Source organism: Ammospiza caudacuta, chromosome 7, assembly GCF_027887145.1.
Source record: "Ammospiza caudacuta isolate bAmmCau1 chromosome 7, bAmmCau1.pri, whole genome shotgun sequence".
NCBI lineage: Eukaryota > Metazoa > Chordata > Aves > Passeriformes > Passerellidae > Ammospiza > Ammospiza caudacuta.
The window spans coordinates 42,829,722-42,844,511 of record NC_080599.1 but is presented as its reverse complement, the minus strand read 5'-3'; the positions used below and the strand labels follow the sequence as shown (position 1 = coordinate 42,844,511).

At 44.5% G+C, this 14,790-nt stretch overlaps 2 protein-coding genes across 4 annotated transcripts in view; one reads left to right on the top strand and one right to left on the bottom strand.

The window, feature by feature from the left end:
* CC2D1B (coiled-coil and C2 domain containing 1B) overlaps positions 1-2,712 on the top strand; it is a 28,273-nt gene extending 25,561 nt beyond the window's left edge. Inside the window, exons 23-25 of one of the 2 annotated variants that reach the window (XM_058808174.1) lie at positions 253-343; positions 659-789; positions 1,573-2,712. In XM_058808174.1, coding sequence (XP_058664157.1) covers positions 253-343; positions 659-778 — 211 coding nt within the window. In that variant the 3' untranslated portion in view covers positions 779-789; positions 1,573-2,712. Of the gene's footprint in view, positions 1-252; positions 344-658; positions 790-1,572 lie in introns of those variants that run through there. The other variant, XR_009274918.1, reaches the window with a different exon arrangement.
* A 2,097-nt stretch (positions 2,713-4,809) lies between these two features.
* ZFYVE9 (zinc finger FYVE-type containing 9) overlaps positions 4,810-14,790 on the bottom strand; it is a 54,359-nt gene continuing 44,378 nt past the window's right edge. For both annotated transcript variants that reach the window (XM_058808171.1, XM_058808172.1), the window contains 8 exons: positions 13,623-13,705; positions 12,813-12,917; positions 9,903-10,053; positions 8,741-8,821; positions 7,595-7,757; positions 6,670-6,775; positions 5,580-5,756; positions 4,810-5,067 (listed from right to left, as the gene is read on the bottom strand). In XM_058808171.1, the coding sequence (XP_058664154.1) occupies positions 4,906-5,067; positions 5,580-5,756; positions 6,670-6,775; positions 7,595-7,757; positions 8,741-8,821; positions 9,903-10,053; positions 12,813-12,917; positions 13,623-13,705 (1,028 nt within the window). In that variant the 3' untranslated portion in view covers positions 4,810-4,905. The remainder of the gene's footprint in view (positions 5,068-5,579; positions 5,757-6,669; positions 6,776-7,594; positions 7,758-8,740; positions 8,822-9,902; positions 10,054-12,812; positions 12,918-13,622; positions 13,706-14,790) is intronic.

Sequence of the window (14,790 nt, the reverse complement as noted above, 5' to 3'; positions counted from 1 at the left end):
TGTTTCTCTTCACTGCTGTCCTCATCTTTACCTTGGTTGCAAAAGAATAATTAACAAATGAGTACTTCCTTATCTTGTTCCTTGTAATCTGGTTTTTAAGGGTTTGCCTCTGGCACTGTGATGTGCAGGGTTCCAGGAGCATGTCCTGACCAGCCCTCTCTGGATGTGGGGATGGAGCAAATAGTGATGACCTCTGGGCTTGTTTGCTTTTTATGTTCTGACAGTCTTTACCCCTTGACTTCTTTGGCACAGATCCTTCTTCAGAAGTGATAAACACGTGGGGACAGCACACCTGAAGCTGGACAAGCTGGAATCAGAATGTGAAGTTAGAGAGATCATCGAGGTAGGATTTTGGGATGAGGTTTGTTCTTCTGCTCAGAATTTCAGCCCAAAGGGGAAACGAGTGTCTGGATCACATAAATGTGTGACTGCAGTTGAGTTTTGTTATTAGGTGAATTTGATAACCTGCCTGGGTTGTGGGGAACTGATCTGCTGAGCTCCAGTCCAGGGAATGCTTGGCTGTGACACTCCCAGCACTGCAGTCACCTGCAGGCATCTCTGTCACACTTGGGCCACAGGCAAATACAGCCACAGTTGTAAAGCTTAATATTATAACCCCTGTTTGTCCTAATTGCTCTTCTTTTTGTGGTTATTTCAGATTTTTGATGGCAGAAAGCCCACTGGAGGGAAACTGGAGGTAAAAGTGAGACTCAGGGAGCCCCTCAGTGGTCAAGATCTTCAAACAGTTACAGAAAATTGGCTGGTCCTGGAACGTTAGTTCTGTCTGAGGTATGAGCACTGTGTCCAGAGGTGGTCTGGGCAGGACTTGACAGGGCTGCAGAAAAACTCTGCTTGAACAATGTCTGTTGTTGGCATTGACCTAATTGCACTGCTCTGGCTTCAGGAGCATTTCTCTGTATATTTGTGGTGGGGAGTTGACATCATTTCATAAATGAGGTTACAGAATCTGATTAGTTTGTATCTCAAAGATGCTGTTTCAGAATCATTTGAAATACAGGGACAGCTCCTGCTGTCACCTTTACTAAGAATATTATTTAGAAAAGAAGTGATAAGTAATCTGTCTTCCTTTGCTTGATCTCCTGAAGCCTCTGTGCTCTCTCTTCCTTAGCATATGTTTTCACTTTACATTTCTAAATGGCAGTTAAGCAAATATTCATCAGCTTTAGAGTGACATCCTGTTTGGAAGCAAAGGTGTGGCAAATGGTGTCAAATTGTAGAGATTGAGGTCTCATTTCAGTACAGGAGTCACCCTTTGGGTGTCAAAGGGCCTGTTTTGGTAGTGTCGTCCAAGCCAAGGAGGTCAGGAGGTCCCATGAGCTCCAGTCAGGCTAAAGGACACATTTGATGACCATATCTGAAATAACAACTTGGCCTCATGCCCAGGCACTTTCCATCACTGGAGCTTAATAATTTTGCTCCATTGATTTTCCTGGTTGACCATCCAGAACCTTGGTGTCAGCATTTTCCATACAACGTCTCCTTGAGCTGTGAGCATCTGTTCTGCACTGCAGCAAGGAATTCTGATGGGTTTGTTTGTGCTGTTTTCCCCAGATCCGTGGGAATGTTGGAAGTCGTGGGCTGAGCGAAGGCAGGAAGATGCTGCTAAGCTGCAAGCACCAAAGATGTTAAATGAATGCACTACTGAACCTAATGTCTATTTTGATAACAGCCATAGTGCTTATTAATAACTCCAAGGCAAAGGGAGGCTCTGGGAATGCGCTGCTGCAGGGCTTGGGACCGGTCTGCCCAAAATAGACAGAATTGCCTTAATGTGGGACTACTGCTGTAGCACCAGGACGAATGTTACATTAACTATGCAGAGTGCTGTGGAAAGGTTTAGCCCTTTAAAAATTCCCTCAGGCAGTGCCAGAGCTCTTTGGTTAAGTCACAGGTGAGACCTTCACCAGAACTCCTGTTCCCAAGTGTCTGAGCAGCCGGCGTGGTTCAGTGAACAGTCTGCTACTGCTTTGTCTGTCCTCTCCTGTCCAGCCCTATTTGGGTTGGGGTCTGTTTTTGTTTCCTAAGTCAGAGGAGAGCTCTCAGGCAGCAGTTCAGGGGTGCCAGTCCCCCCTCTGTGCACACCCTTGGCACGAGAGGCTCCAAGGGCTGTCCCTTTCTGCAGGAAAGGCCCCAGGGCCCCCCAGCAGGTTGGTGTTTACAGACCTCTGGTTTTGTTCTGGCTCCCAGTTTTGTGTGCTGTGCTTGCTGCACTGCTTGTCCAGCACAGAAAGGTACTGTGCCTTCATCCTTTATGGTGTTGGGGTTTTCATTTAAAGAAGAAGAAAGTACACTAGACTCTGCTGCTTCCGAAATGTTCCTTGTATTTTTACAAAAATAAGCTTTTACAATTCTTCCAGGTGATGGGGAAAATAGTCTCACTTTGTCCTTTAAGAAAACTGGATCGTGATGCATTTTCAGGAATGCTTTTTGATCAGCAGCAGCCCACCAAGGGTACTAAATCTGTTTGTGTTTTTAAATCTCTGTGAGCTAACAGAAACCAGGGATCTCCAAGGGGAGGATGTGCCTGTGCCAGGGATGGGCAGGTTGGGAGACAGAACAGAGTCCAGACAGGTCAGGCAGCTCTGCCTCTGTCTTCCTGAGCAGATGAAGACAATACAGTGTTTAGTTTTTAATTTCAATAAATTTAATATACAAAACTACATGTTGAAAATAAAAATATAATATGCAGTTTTTTGCAGTGTTAACTAACTGAATTTTAAAAGTACAATTTTTTTCTAAACAAGTACTCATTTCTTAACAACATGGTAATTAAGGTCATTTCAAAGGCTATGGTTGAAGCAGACATGTCAGTCACCAGTTGATAGTGTTTTGCACAAACAGAATCCAAACCTAAAAGACTTCTGGGGCAAAAGAAGAAAAGATAAACATTTTTCACCTCTTTTACTGCATTATTAAGCGTAACAATGCAACTAAAGTAACTGGAAAGCTGCTGCTGTGGCAAAGCTGGAGTGCAGGCTCTAGGAGGAAGATTATTACCAAGTTTCTGGAATGCTCTTCCAGCTGTGGAACCGTGCCTGCACCGTGTGGTGCTGAGCTGTGTCCCAGAGTGTGCAGAGCCAGGGTGCAGAGGGGATCAGGTGGCCTCAGTCCAGCTGGGCTGCTCAGGCAGGAGCAGGGGCTGGGTCACAGCTCCTGCTTTGGCCAGCAGGAGCCACGACATGAGCTGCATTGTCACCCACCCTGTCCCAAATGCCAGAGGTAAGGTTCACTTGGATCTGACACCCTGTAAGTGTGCTACTGTGCTCCCTCTTGCTGGCCAGCTTTTGCTCGTGGAGTTGGCCCCAGTTCCCTGGCCTGTCTTCTCCAAGGGCTGGGTGGTGCCAGCTGTGATTGGGAACATTGCATTTGTCATACTTTGTTTTTTGAAAAGCAGCAGCCATTTATTCCCAAGTGCACTCTGTGCAGACATTGGGCTGCCTTTCTATAAAACTTATCACTGTGCAGGTACCTTCCCCTTGGCCAGCCAATGGTGTTGATTTGTTTAAAATCCAGAGCCTCAGTCTCACAGTGGCCTGGCACTTCTCTTTGCAAGGCCACTGGTGTTACTGTGTCACAGCTTCCCCCAGAACGGACGGCATTAGGGAGTGTCTGACACCACAAACGTTCTCCATAAATTAGCACCTCTCTTCCCAAATGAATTAGTTCTAGACAGGAGGAGAAACCTTCACCCCTCTTCCTGGGAGGGACTCAAAAGAGCTGCGTTGCATGACTGGCTAAACAAACCAAACCCCTTCTCCTGCTTACAGCTCTTGCCACTGGTTAGCAGCTTTCCATGGAGACAGTAAGAACATGGAACCACATTTCCTCTGGCTGATGCTCAATTCCAGCTTCTTAACGCCCTGGCAGACACGAGCAGCTGCTCTCCTTACCAAAGCCCTCTCAGGTGAGACCAAGAGCACTGGGCCGAGTGCACACGTTCAGAACTGACCACAAAGCCTTTTTCAGCAGAACATGCAGGAACAGCCACTCTACACTGGTATCACAGGTAAGCTTGGACAGGGGGCTGCAATATGAAGTACAAGCTGGCTCGGGTTACGTGACACTGGCGTTACACTACAGCGAACAGCAGGGAGGGGACACAGCTGCCCTGGCTGGGACTCGTCTCAAAGCAGGACCTACTGGGGACAAGGAACAAGATGGAGCTGCACTTCAGGGCTGATCTTTCCTCTGCTTCAGACAGATTTGTAAACAAGGTACAGAATAGCAGAGTAGTTGTAGGAGATCACAGAAAGCTGCCCAAGTGACAGACTTTTGTGGTAAATAGAGGAGAAGAGGACACTAGCCTATTACACACACACAACTGCAGAGAGCTGCCTGTCCTGCTCCTCTGGATGCACAAACAGGGTTATGGCTAGGGAAGCTTTCCCTATCTCTCAAGGGCTTCTCCAAACATATTTCAACCAATAATCTGGTCAAAACAATGTAAACGTTACATTTTAATGTCTATAGAATAACCACAATGGCATTAGGATGAGGTCAGAATGGAGGTCTTGATTGTTTCTTACATGTCCATCTACAGACAGTACAAGGTTGGAATTTCACTTTTTATTTACGCCCCAGTGATCTTTGCACCCTTTGAGCATTTAGAGTACACGACTGTAAGTCTTTAAACATGAGCATTTTCCTAAACAGTAACAGAAGTGGATTAGCTGCAAGGATAGCATAGCCATGTTGTAGTATAGAAGCTGCCCTGATCCTCTGGTTGTTGACAATGCATAGAAGATTTAGAATTATGGAACAACTCCCCCCCCCCCCCCCCCTTCCCCAATAGTGTTAACAAAAGCTTAATTTTCCAGTTTTAAAGTGCAAATGATTCAGATACAACTGCTGCTGGAACAGGTCTGAACAGAAAATGAAGTCCTCTTATGAGATGTTTTCCAGAATATAAAAGATGAGCTCCATTATGACTGGCCCCTCACTCAACTGACAGGCCCCTCCATGAATCACTGGCACTAAGGCACTGTCCAGGTCATTCATGTATTGAGAGGGCAGTGGCTGTCCATTGCTCCCAGCTTGATAACCAACCTAAAAAATACAAAGAAGGGGTTTTTAAGAACAGGACACGAGGCTGTGAGTCAGGGGGCAGGAAGGGAGGAGAAGCTGTGGTATCTCCCAGGGAAGTCAGGAACTTGAACTGGATCGAGCAGGCACTAAAGCAGCTTTTCCACTTGTCTTTGTGCTTCTTTGTGTTCCCAGTGGCTGCCTGAGCAAAAGGAAGCTTTTCCTCCTGTTTTCTCACAGCAGCTCCCTGGGATGAGCAGGACCCTCACACTTGCTGGCAAAAAGGCCAATTAAGAGTCTGCTCTGAGCACACAGCAGGTGCTGCTCGTGCCATATGGGGGTCAAGCCAATGTTAATTCAGGCTGGCCTTGGATCTAATAGATGTCCCAGAACACCAAACAGCAGCCAGCACCACCTGATTAGCATCTGATACTGGTACTGCTTCAGAATTCTCCTGGTTTAAGTGGTGTATTCCTGTTCTGGGGAATGAGCAAGAGAACAATCCCCCAGTTAAACTCAAACTATTAAAGACTTACTTGATCTGAGTCCAGTGTAACACGCAGACCCAGCTTAGTCATTCCATCTTCTTTCAGCAGTTTCAGATGAGGACACAGAGCCAGACAGAAAGCTTTTGCCACATTCTCAGTCAGTCTGCTGTGATCAGCTGGGTCACTCAGCCCATTGTGTTGCTCATCATTTTCTAGAAAAAACACCTGAAGGGAAGAGTCAACACAAGACATAACACTTGGCTTTTCTAGAAAATTCAGGTCAGATGTCATTTAAACTTCTACAAATGAAGACTTAAGAAGTAACTGTTCAGGAAAGCCCAGCAAAAACCCCTAAAGACAAGTCACTATAGGGAGGAAAAAATAAAAACTTCAGAAGAAAGATTTAAATTTAAATAGTCCTCTGAAACCTCTTAGATCTGGTCAAAAGCCTTGCTATGGAAATTCACTATGTATCGCACATGGTTTTAATAAAAACCTGCTTTTAAACAGATGTTAAGTTCAGAAAAATTACACTTTTAATGCAAGCCTGAAAATCTCTGCTATTTTGGTCACTGCACTTGTTTCTGTTGAGCCCAAGTGACCTGGGAAAAAAGGGCCCATGGGGGCTGAGCTGCAGAGTAAGGAACCTGGTTCCTCCTCAGCAGGCAAAGTGAAACACTTACAGAAATATTTTGACACCAGCATTTGTGTGCTGGCAGAGTCACAGGCAACATCAGCCATGCAAGCAGTTTCTGCGTGATTTATGCCACAACACTTTAACATGCAACATTTTAGAGAAAGTGGCTCGAAATAACATTTCTAAAAAACAATTTATATTAAGATTTGTCTCCATGTAGAAAAGCAGCTTTTAACCCAAAGGCAAATGAAACCAACTGTTCTGTGTGTAAGGCAGCAAGTGTTGTTGTGGTATCTGGACACATGCTGAACACCCTGATGGGAGCAGCGCTGGCTGGTGCAGTGAGGGCTGTGACAGGGGGAGGATGTTTTATCCCTTTGATCCTGCAGGATACCACCCTGTGCAGGCAGGAAAGGCACCACAGCCTCGTGGGGAAGCAGAGGCTGCTCCCTGTGGTGTCTGGGGGAGCAGCTGGACACAGCCCTGGGCTGACAGACCCACCTCTGTCCAGCGGATGACCTTCCCGTTGGCCTTGTACTCGGAGCCGTGGAATATCTTCACACTGGTTATGGATTCCATGGATTTGCCATCAATAGGGCTCACAACGCTGCAAAAGGGAGGGAGGAGGGTGAGCTCTGACTCAGCACAACAACTGAGCTGGACAGAGCCCTGTGCAGAAGAGAATGACCTTGGAATCAAAGGGCATTCCTGAAAGGGGTCACATGCACAAGGCAGGTGCAGAAGGAACTTCCTGGAGGTTTCCAACAAAGCTTTGCAGCAGAGCTGAGATCCTGTAGGGTTCTGACAGAGCAACTGGGCATTTCATACAGGTTGGATTTTTGCTAATTTGTAAACTCAGTGTAGGCCATCAATACCTAAAACACAACTTACACATTCCAGGACTTGACTGCAGAACCTAAGATTGATCTGGAGAGCCTGAAACTACAGAAATATCCTTCTTTCTAGGTGCTGAGTCCTGAAATATGGAATCCATCACAACAGCACTTTATTGCCATAAAGACTTCAGCAGCCAAATCCACCTTTCTTTTGGCTTAACTATCAAGTGTCCGAAGATACTGTTGATGTTCAGCAATTTTGTTTCCAGCTTTACTTAATGCAAACTAAGCACCAACAGTGCAAGGTGACCACAATGTGCAGGGTTCAGCACTGAGAGTTGGAGACAGATTAGTGGTTTCCAATAACTGGATATTGGCAATGCCAAAAAAAATCCATAGCATTGCCAATATTCTAAATTGATGCCCCAAAGCTCTGGTATCTCAATTCCATTTTCATTACAATTAATTGCATCTTATCACTCACAACAGAGGTGCAGACTTTTAATTCCTATTGATTTGAAGACTCATGTGCCTTACAAGATCAATTAAAATTTTTAACAGGCACCAACATCAAGTGCTCTTCTACTTACCCCTTATTAAAGTTTTTATCATCTTCTACCCACTGAATGTGAACGTGTTCCTGAGGATCTTCAGCATCTACTTTGCCACAGGTGATGGTGAAGTCTTTCATCTCTCTCAAGGCCTGTCTCAAAGAGTCCATGTTCTCAGCAGTTATCTGGACCATCACTCCATCTAGGGAGCCAAGAAATCCTCATTAGCCAAGATAAGCCATGCCAACACGGCCTATACAGAAAAAAACCAAACATCCTTCATGTGTTTGCAACAGAGGTGAAATGTTCATGGGCAGCAGTGCTCCATAACCAGACTTCTGAACAGTCACCTTCCTAAACTGCAAACCTGCTGAGTGCTGATGAGGGAAAACACAACAGTAAGAGAAGGGCAGCTCCCAGGTGAAGTCAGCTGTAGTTAAGTCCCTGTGAGTTGGCCTCACAACCTGACACCTGCTCTAGGCCACCCTCAGAAACACCACAAGACACTGCTCCATTGAGCCATCTCCTTTGTTGGCTCTGGAAGCAGCACTCAGCAGTGAGAGTGGCTGACAAGTCAGTGCTTGCCTGACAGTGGCAAAAGTGGGCACCAAGGGCAGGAGCACTGCTACACCACTCCTGCCTGCACAGCTGTGCAGCTCAGCTTGCAGGCACTAACAGCTTCCAGCCACAGCACCCCAGGGCAGCCCCTTCTGTGATACAACAAACCAAATCCAAGAGGGGCCAGCTCGGTGCTTTCAACCTGTCCTGTTCTCTCTGCCCACATACAAGCACATCAACAATGCACATTCATACCCCACCACACTGCAGAGCTATTTGGAAGCAGTGGAAGTTTAGTAGGGCTTCCTCTGCTGCTTGGTGGATCACACATTCTGTATTTCTTAGGCTCAGTTTCCTCATTCAACCCAAACCAGTGAATCCATCACGGGCTCCCAAGCCAAGTATTTTGTATCTTACCCTCATTTTCTTGGGACCCTGTTTTGCAGCATCTGCACAAATTCCTCCTTGTTAAAGGAACTGGGTGGTTTTTGCTTAGGAGTAGGATAAAGCTGAGCAGCAGCAAGACTGCAAGGCCCAAGGCATATGAGCAGAGAGAGCCCTTTTAGCTGCAGAGCTGAGCTGGGCAAAGAGAGAAGTGTGTTTTAAGCAAGCAGTTCAGTTTCTTACCTTCCACTATACTGGATTTGGCAAGGAAGCCTGAAGAGGATTTTAAAGCTCCACTGAACACAAAGAAGCTGGCACCAGTCACTGCAACAACAACAACAACAGGAGAGATTTAGTGAGGCTTTTGTCAAAGCATTGCCTTACCCAAGAATCAGGTATCAGCTCTATCAGCCAGAGAGGTGATTTACCCTGAATCAGGACAAATGCTGCTCAGAATTATGGTGCCTGTACTGCACATCATAAGCTTGGATATGCAAAAGCAAATCACTCAGTTATTTTCTAAACTGGACAACAGTTTTTGTCTAAGTTAATGCTTTAACACTCTCTCTCTCCCTGCTCTATACACCTCTGAGTTTCAGAATTACTAATTTTGGGCAACCAAGTACACAACTGACTTCTAAATGTTCCTACACAGGTGGCAGATTGTGAGTGAGCTGTTTATGGATCACACTAACACCAGCCCACCAGCAAGGCCACAGCTCAAAGCCACTTGACTTAAAGGAGAATTATCTTCAATGACTACTAAGCATCATGAAATTCCTCCTGGAAATCCCTCTTCTTGTTCCAGAGGTCAGACAAGACCATCAGTCCCAAGTGATATTCTATGCCAGTACATCTGCTGGAGTCACCAGTGATACTTGCAAACCATCCAAGTCAGCCTCTGTCTTGTTCTCATTTGGAGATTGTATAAATGTCTTTGCTAGAAATGTCCCCAAACACACAACATTTAAATTCTCAGCACACAGCTGCTGCAGCCCTTCAGCCTACTGTAACAAAAATATACCCTGGAAATTAGATGGTCTAATTAAGGTGAAAATGAGAAGTTGCTTGAAGATGCATTATTACAATGCTGCTGTGGTTGGTTATTCCTATTTAACTTTCTGTCCTACTGAATCTAGTCTTTCTTTCACATAGTGTAGGTCAAGCCCAGGCAACCACAGCCTCACCTGCACATCCCATAATGCCAAAGCCAGCTCTCATTATTAATGGAGAGGTGTTGCCCAAGCCAGTTCCAGCACAAAGCTGCCCAGCCAGGGATGCCGGTGGTCAGACTGATTTTCTCTAACAGAAACTGGGTGAAACCCAGCCAAACCCAGCTGTAGCCAATTCCCAAAGCTGGGGCAGGCCCACAGGGGCCAAGCAGCCCAGGCAGGGCTCCCCTCACCTTTCCTGGGCTGGTTGTGGATGCTGATGGCCTGTGTCTGGTAGTTGCCGTCGTCGTTCTGCACGCACACCAGGTGTGAGTCTGCCTTCTCGTTGAAACACGCCCCCCCTGCCAGCACGTGCTCGTTGGATTTGTTCATGGCTTTCATCATCTGCAAACACAAAGCTTCAGCATTTCCACCCAGCTCATCAAGCACTTCCATAAATAGGTGGTTCTTGGAGCAGTTTAATGAGGAGCTTCTCAAGTTCTCATATTCCACGTCAGGCTTTAGCACTCAGAACCATAAACTGCTTTTTGAGAAGAGGGTTCAGGTCTTTTACTGCCTGGATACTTTAAAGTGCCATCTTTTGTGCAATTAAGATAAGTGGTAGAAGGGATGGCTGAGCTACAGAAATTGCAAAAGCTGTTATCTCTACCTGGTTTTAAAAATACACAGGGGAAAAAAAACATGAGAAAAACCCTGGGAAGAAATACTTGGCTTGTTTACACAACTGCAGTTGTAATTACATAAATCATAAATGCCCCTCCACAGTTCAGTGCCTCATGGGCTCTCAGACTGGGGCCATTTCATCCTCTTCTGCCACAACCAGACACCAAATCTTCAGTGTCTCTGTGCTTCACCTGCATGAACTGGTGAAACTGGGATCAATGTTCCCAATTTAAGACTTTTAAAAAACATCCAAATTTTCTTTCTCTGCAAAGGAGGCCTCCAGAAATCATCCAAAAAAGTTGACGATACAGTTGCCCTTCAGTTCTGCTGACTATCACCTAACATACAGTGAGTTAGACACCTCAACAAAATACCCTTGTAGATTATATAGTTTCTTTTCTCCACTATCCCTCTTCATGGAGGCTCAGGCTTGGTGATTTTTGATACAAAAGAAAACTGAGGGAGTCACCCAACTCGAATTTGTTCCAAACAGGAAAATGACATGTTTGCTTAAAATAAAAAAAGTCAAATTAAATGACACAAATCCCCCCGCAGTGAAAACCCAGAAAAATACTGAATTATTTGACATCTCCTAAGAGCATTCACACTCCCACCTCTGCTTCCTGGAGCTCATAAGCATGCAGGCTACACACAACACATTTGTCTCTCTCAGTCCAACGTAAAACCTTAATTACAGTGTCAGGAACATTAACTGATGCTCACTATTGACAAATGTGCACAGGTATAATGTTTGGGGAGGAAACTTAATTAAGATTTTGCATCAGACATCAGTGTCTTTCATTATCCAGCTGATCATGCCATGCTCCAGAAACTGGATTTTAGCTCCAGAACAGCCACATTTGTGGAGCCCAACAGTTGCCTTCAGCACAAGAAACAACTGGATGTGGCAACTGTGCTTCCTTAGAAGGCAGCTGATTAAGGAATAACAGTCACTTTTACTGAGGGATTAAACAGACAACTAAGACCCTCTAAGCTTTAGAAAATTTGAATAATTTTGAAAACAAAAATATGTATTTAATAGAAAAACTAAATATTAATGTGGAATTTGTTAATCACAGGTTGAATTTTCCCCATTTAATACACACATGAGATTTCAAATTAGTTTTTCACTTTTTAGATATTGAAAATATCTTAGTAACAGTCCTGAGTAAATAAAAGTAAAGGTGTTATTATTTAATTCATCTTGAGACTGGCTCAGTTGGTTAGAGGAGGGTGATGGTAACACCAAGGTTATGGGTTTGATCCCTGTATGGGTCATTAACAGTTGGACTTGATGATCCTTGTGGGTCCCTTCCAACAGAATATTCTGTGAATCTTAATTCAAAGTAAACTCATGAATTATTCCCATTAATACAACTTTTCAAATGAATCACAAGCTATGGACAATGTTAAATAAGTAACAATTTCTCCATTTAAAAAGCTGAATCCTTGCATCACACTGGGAAGGGAACCCAAGCACAATTCAGAGTTTTGCTACGTCCCTGACACAGGAATTCCCTCCCAGTCCTGCTCAGCCCATGCCTGGCACAAGTGGAGCTGACACCTTGCAAACACCAGGCACAGCTGACACTGAACTGCACTGTCTGTGCCAGACTGGATTCATTCAAACCTCACTGACCTCTCCCATTCTGGCACAACTGCATCAAAAATTAAAACACCTTTTAACAGGCTCTTTATCTTCATCAATTTCATCTTTTTCAAACTTCATAAAAGAACACTTTTTTATTCAATGATTTTTTTTACTCACTTATTTTACTCATATGCTTCTTGCAGGGAAATTCCCTCTTGAGATAAAGCTGCATTCTGCTCTGATCTTACAAGAACTTTTACAAATACCATTCTGCTCAGGTTTGCTCCCCCCCAGCTCTGACAGGTTTCAAACCACCAAGTTACCCCCCTCTCTTCAGACAGAACACTAAATCAATCCCTTCTCCACTGTTCCCTTTCATTACTGTTCAAATACCTCCTCCCCCAGCTTTCTGTAGTTAGCAGCACTAACTCCTACAGATGCTGATTGGTTTTTTCACACCAGAAATCAAGAATAAAATTTCAATGTTGAAGGAACTTTTACATAAAATAATCAGCAATCCAACAAATACTACTAAATGCTTTGAGTGGGGACACACAACAAATGAGAAAAGCTAATGCATGTTTTCTTCCTTGTTTTCCTCAAGTGTAAAGTTTGTCAACTTGCTCAAATCAAACATATGACACTTTATGTAAACAGTTCAAAAACCTGAAGAAAAAGTGTTTAAGAGTTTAATTAATAGTAAATGGAACTGCATTCTTCCTGTGAAGCCAGGCTCATTCACTTCCAAAAGCTGTGTGCCTCACAGAGTTGCTATTTGCTTTTGAGGCATTTTTCCTTAGTGGTGGTGAATAAAATAAAAATTCCTCTAGATCCCAGGTACTCCAATCACAAAGAAACTGTACACAAATGTATGTTTTATAAGCATTACCTCATTATATCTGTTGCTAGGTATTTTGATGCTGGTTTTTCTGACTTCCATATCAACCACTAAACCTTGCACCACAGGCAGTGTGTACTGGTAGTTTCTGAAGTCCTGAGAATTAAAACAAGATTTCAAGTCAGCCATGATGATCATCATTAACACTGCAGGTTTCATAACTATCCTGGTGACTACCTACTCAGCCCATTCAAATAACTGTAATCAGTGACTGGAAGGCAGGGAGGGACAGACACACCACAGCATGTAACCCATGTAATTGCAGTACACAAATGAAAAAATATCTCCTATATCAAAATTAATGTTCTCCAACCTTGAATATCATCACTGTATGTGAGAAAATTTGCTCTCTGTGTTCTGTTACTAGATGGAGTTATTAGTTTTTCTAGCAGTGAGATTAAGTCATGCATCAAAGAGAATTTCCTATATTGAAAATATTTGCCAAGTAGGGAGAGATAATAACATCCCTTCAGTCAGGGCACGATGTAATCAGAGACCTGTGACTGCACACTGTGATGACCCAGCACTTCTGAGGAAACAGTCTGAGCAAACAATGCACTTATTTCAAAATCCAAACATCCTCCAGCAGCCAGGTTTGGGATATTGATTTGGGTACCTTGTTACAATTCACTGTGTTGCTGAAAGCTAACATCCACTCTCAGTGACAGCAGGGGAATTCACCCAAATCCCCACTACTTCCTCTTGCATCTCCTGGGCCTTCCAGCTGCTACCTGGAGCCCCCATCTCCCCACAGAGATCCACCCACACCAATGGAATGCACAGATTCCATCTCAGACTTACTGCAAGGAGGTTCATGATCGTGTGTCCAGTCTCTCCAAACAAAGGCTTACGGAATCTGACACTAAAGAGTGGGCATGGATAAACTGGAATAAAACAGAAAAGAACAGGTCAGATGGAAATTTACATACTCAGGTTGTGCAAAACCAGACTTAAATATGATGTCCTCACTTGAATGTGGTAAGCAGCAGCTAAAGAAGAGACTGGGAAAACTGGAATTTAAAAAGCAAAAGGGCAGAAAGGTTCAACATTATAATGACTCACATGTGTCATGGCTGCTTGCCCACTGTTCTAGAAACAAGAATAATTATGTGGAAAGCTTACAGATGCCACACTGCAGAATGAACTGAGTGACCTGGGCCCTGATGGCAAAGATGACCTTTCTAAGTCCTTCTTGGAAATGGCTTCTCTTTTTGCACAACCATCCTGCTGCTCTCCACTACAGCATCATCAGTCTTTCAGTTCTGTGGCTGACACGTGACACTCAAGTGATAACCCAGATTATTTTATTTCCTGTTTTCATTATTTCATCAGGCAAACTCCACAGGGGTACATCAAAAACAATTTAAAGGACATTTATGGTATGTCAGTAATGTAAAATATCTGCATTCCTTGGCTGACATCCATAGCTGTCAAACATCTGTGATGCAATTCTGGATCTGGCTGCATTACGTTATGTTGCAGCAGAAGCCACCACAATGCCTGGAACATGACTCATGCTCTGGTACATAATGCCAAGGTTTCCTAAACACATGTTTGAAGGAGGATTCCTGAGCTGTCCTCAGGCAAACACTCAGCCTGATTTCCCCAAATGCCACACTCCCAGTTCCCAGTGTGGCCAGAAGGGACTGCAGAGTGCTCAGCATCATGTGAATAACACGGGGATTTCCTGATGGGAATCAGCTCCAGCCTCTGCACACTGATTTGATACCTGGAAGCACCACACACCACATGCAACCAACCCCTGCATGAGGCACCAGCAAAGGCTGAATTTCCTGTGTCCAACACTGGTTTCAAGCTCCATCCCAGATGCACTGAATTCCCTGAGCCTGGGCTGCTGGGCTGATCTGTGGGTGCTCAGCAGATGTTTGCTGCACACCCAGCAACCCCAGGGCCTCCTGCATCTGATCTGCACAGCCAGCACTGCACAAGTGGCTGGAATCTGACAGCT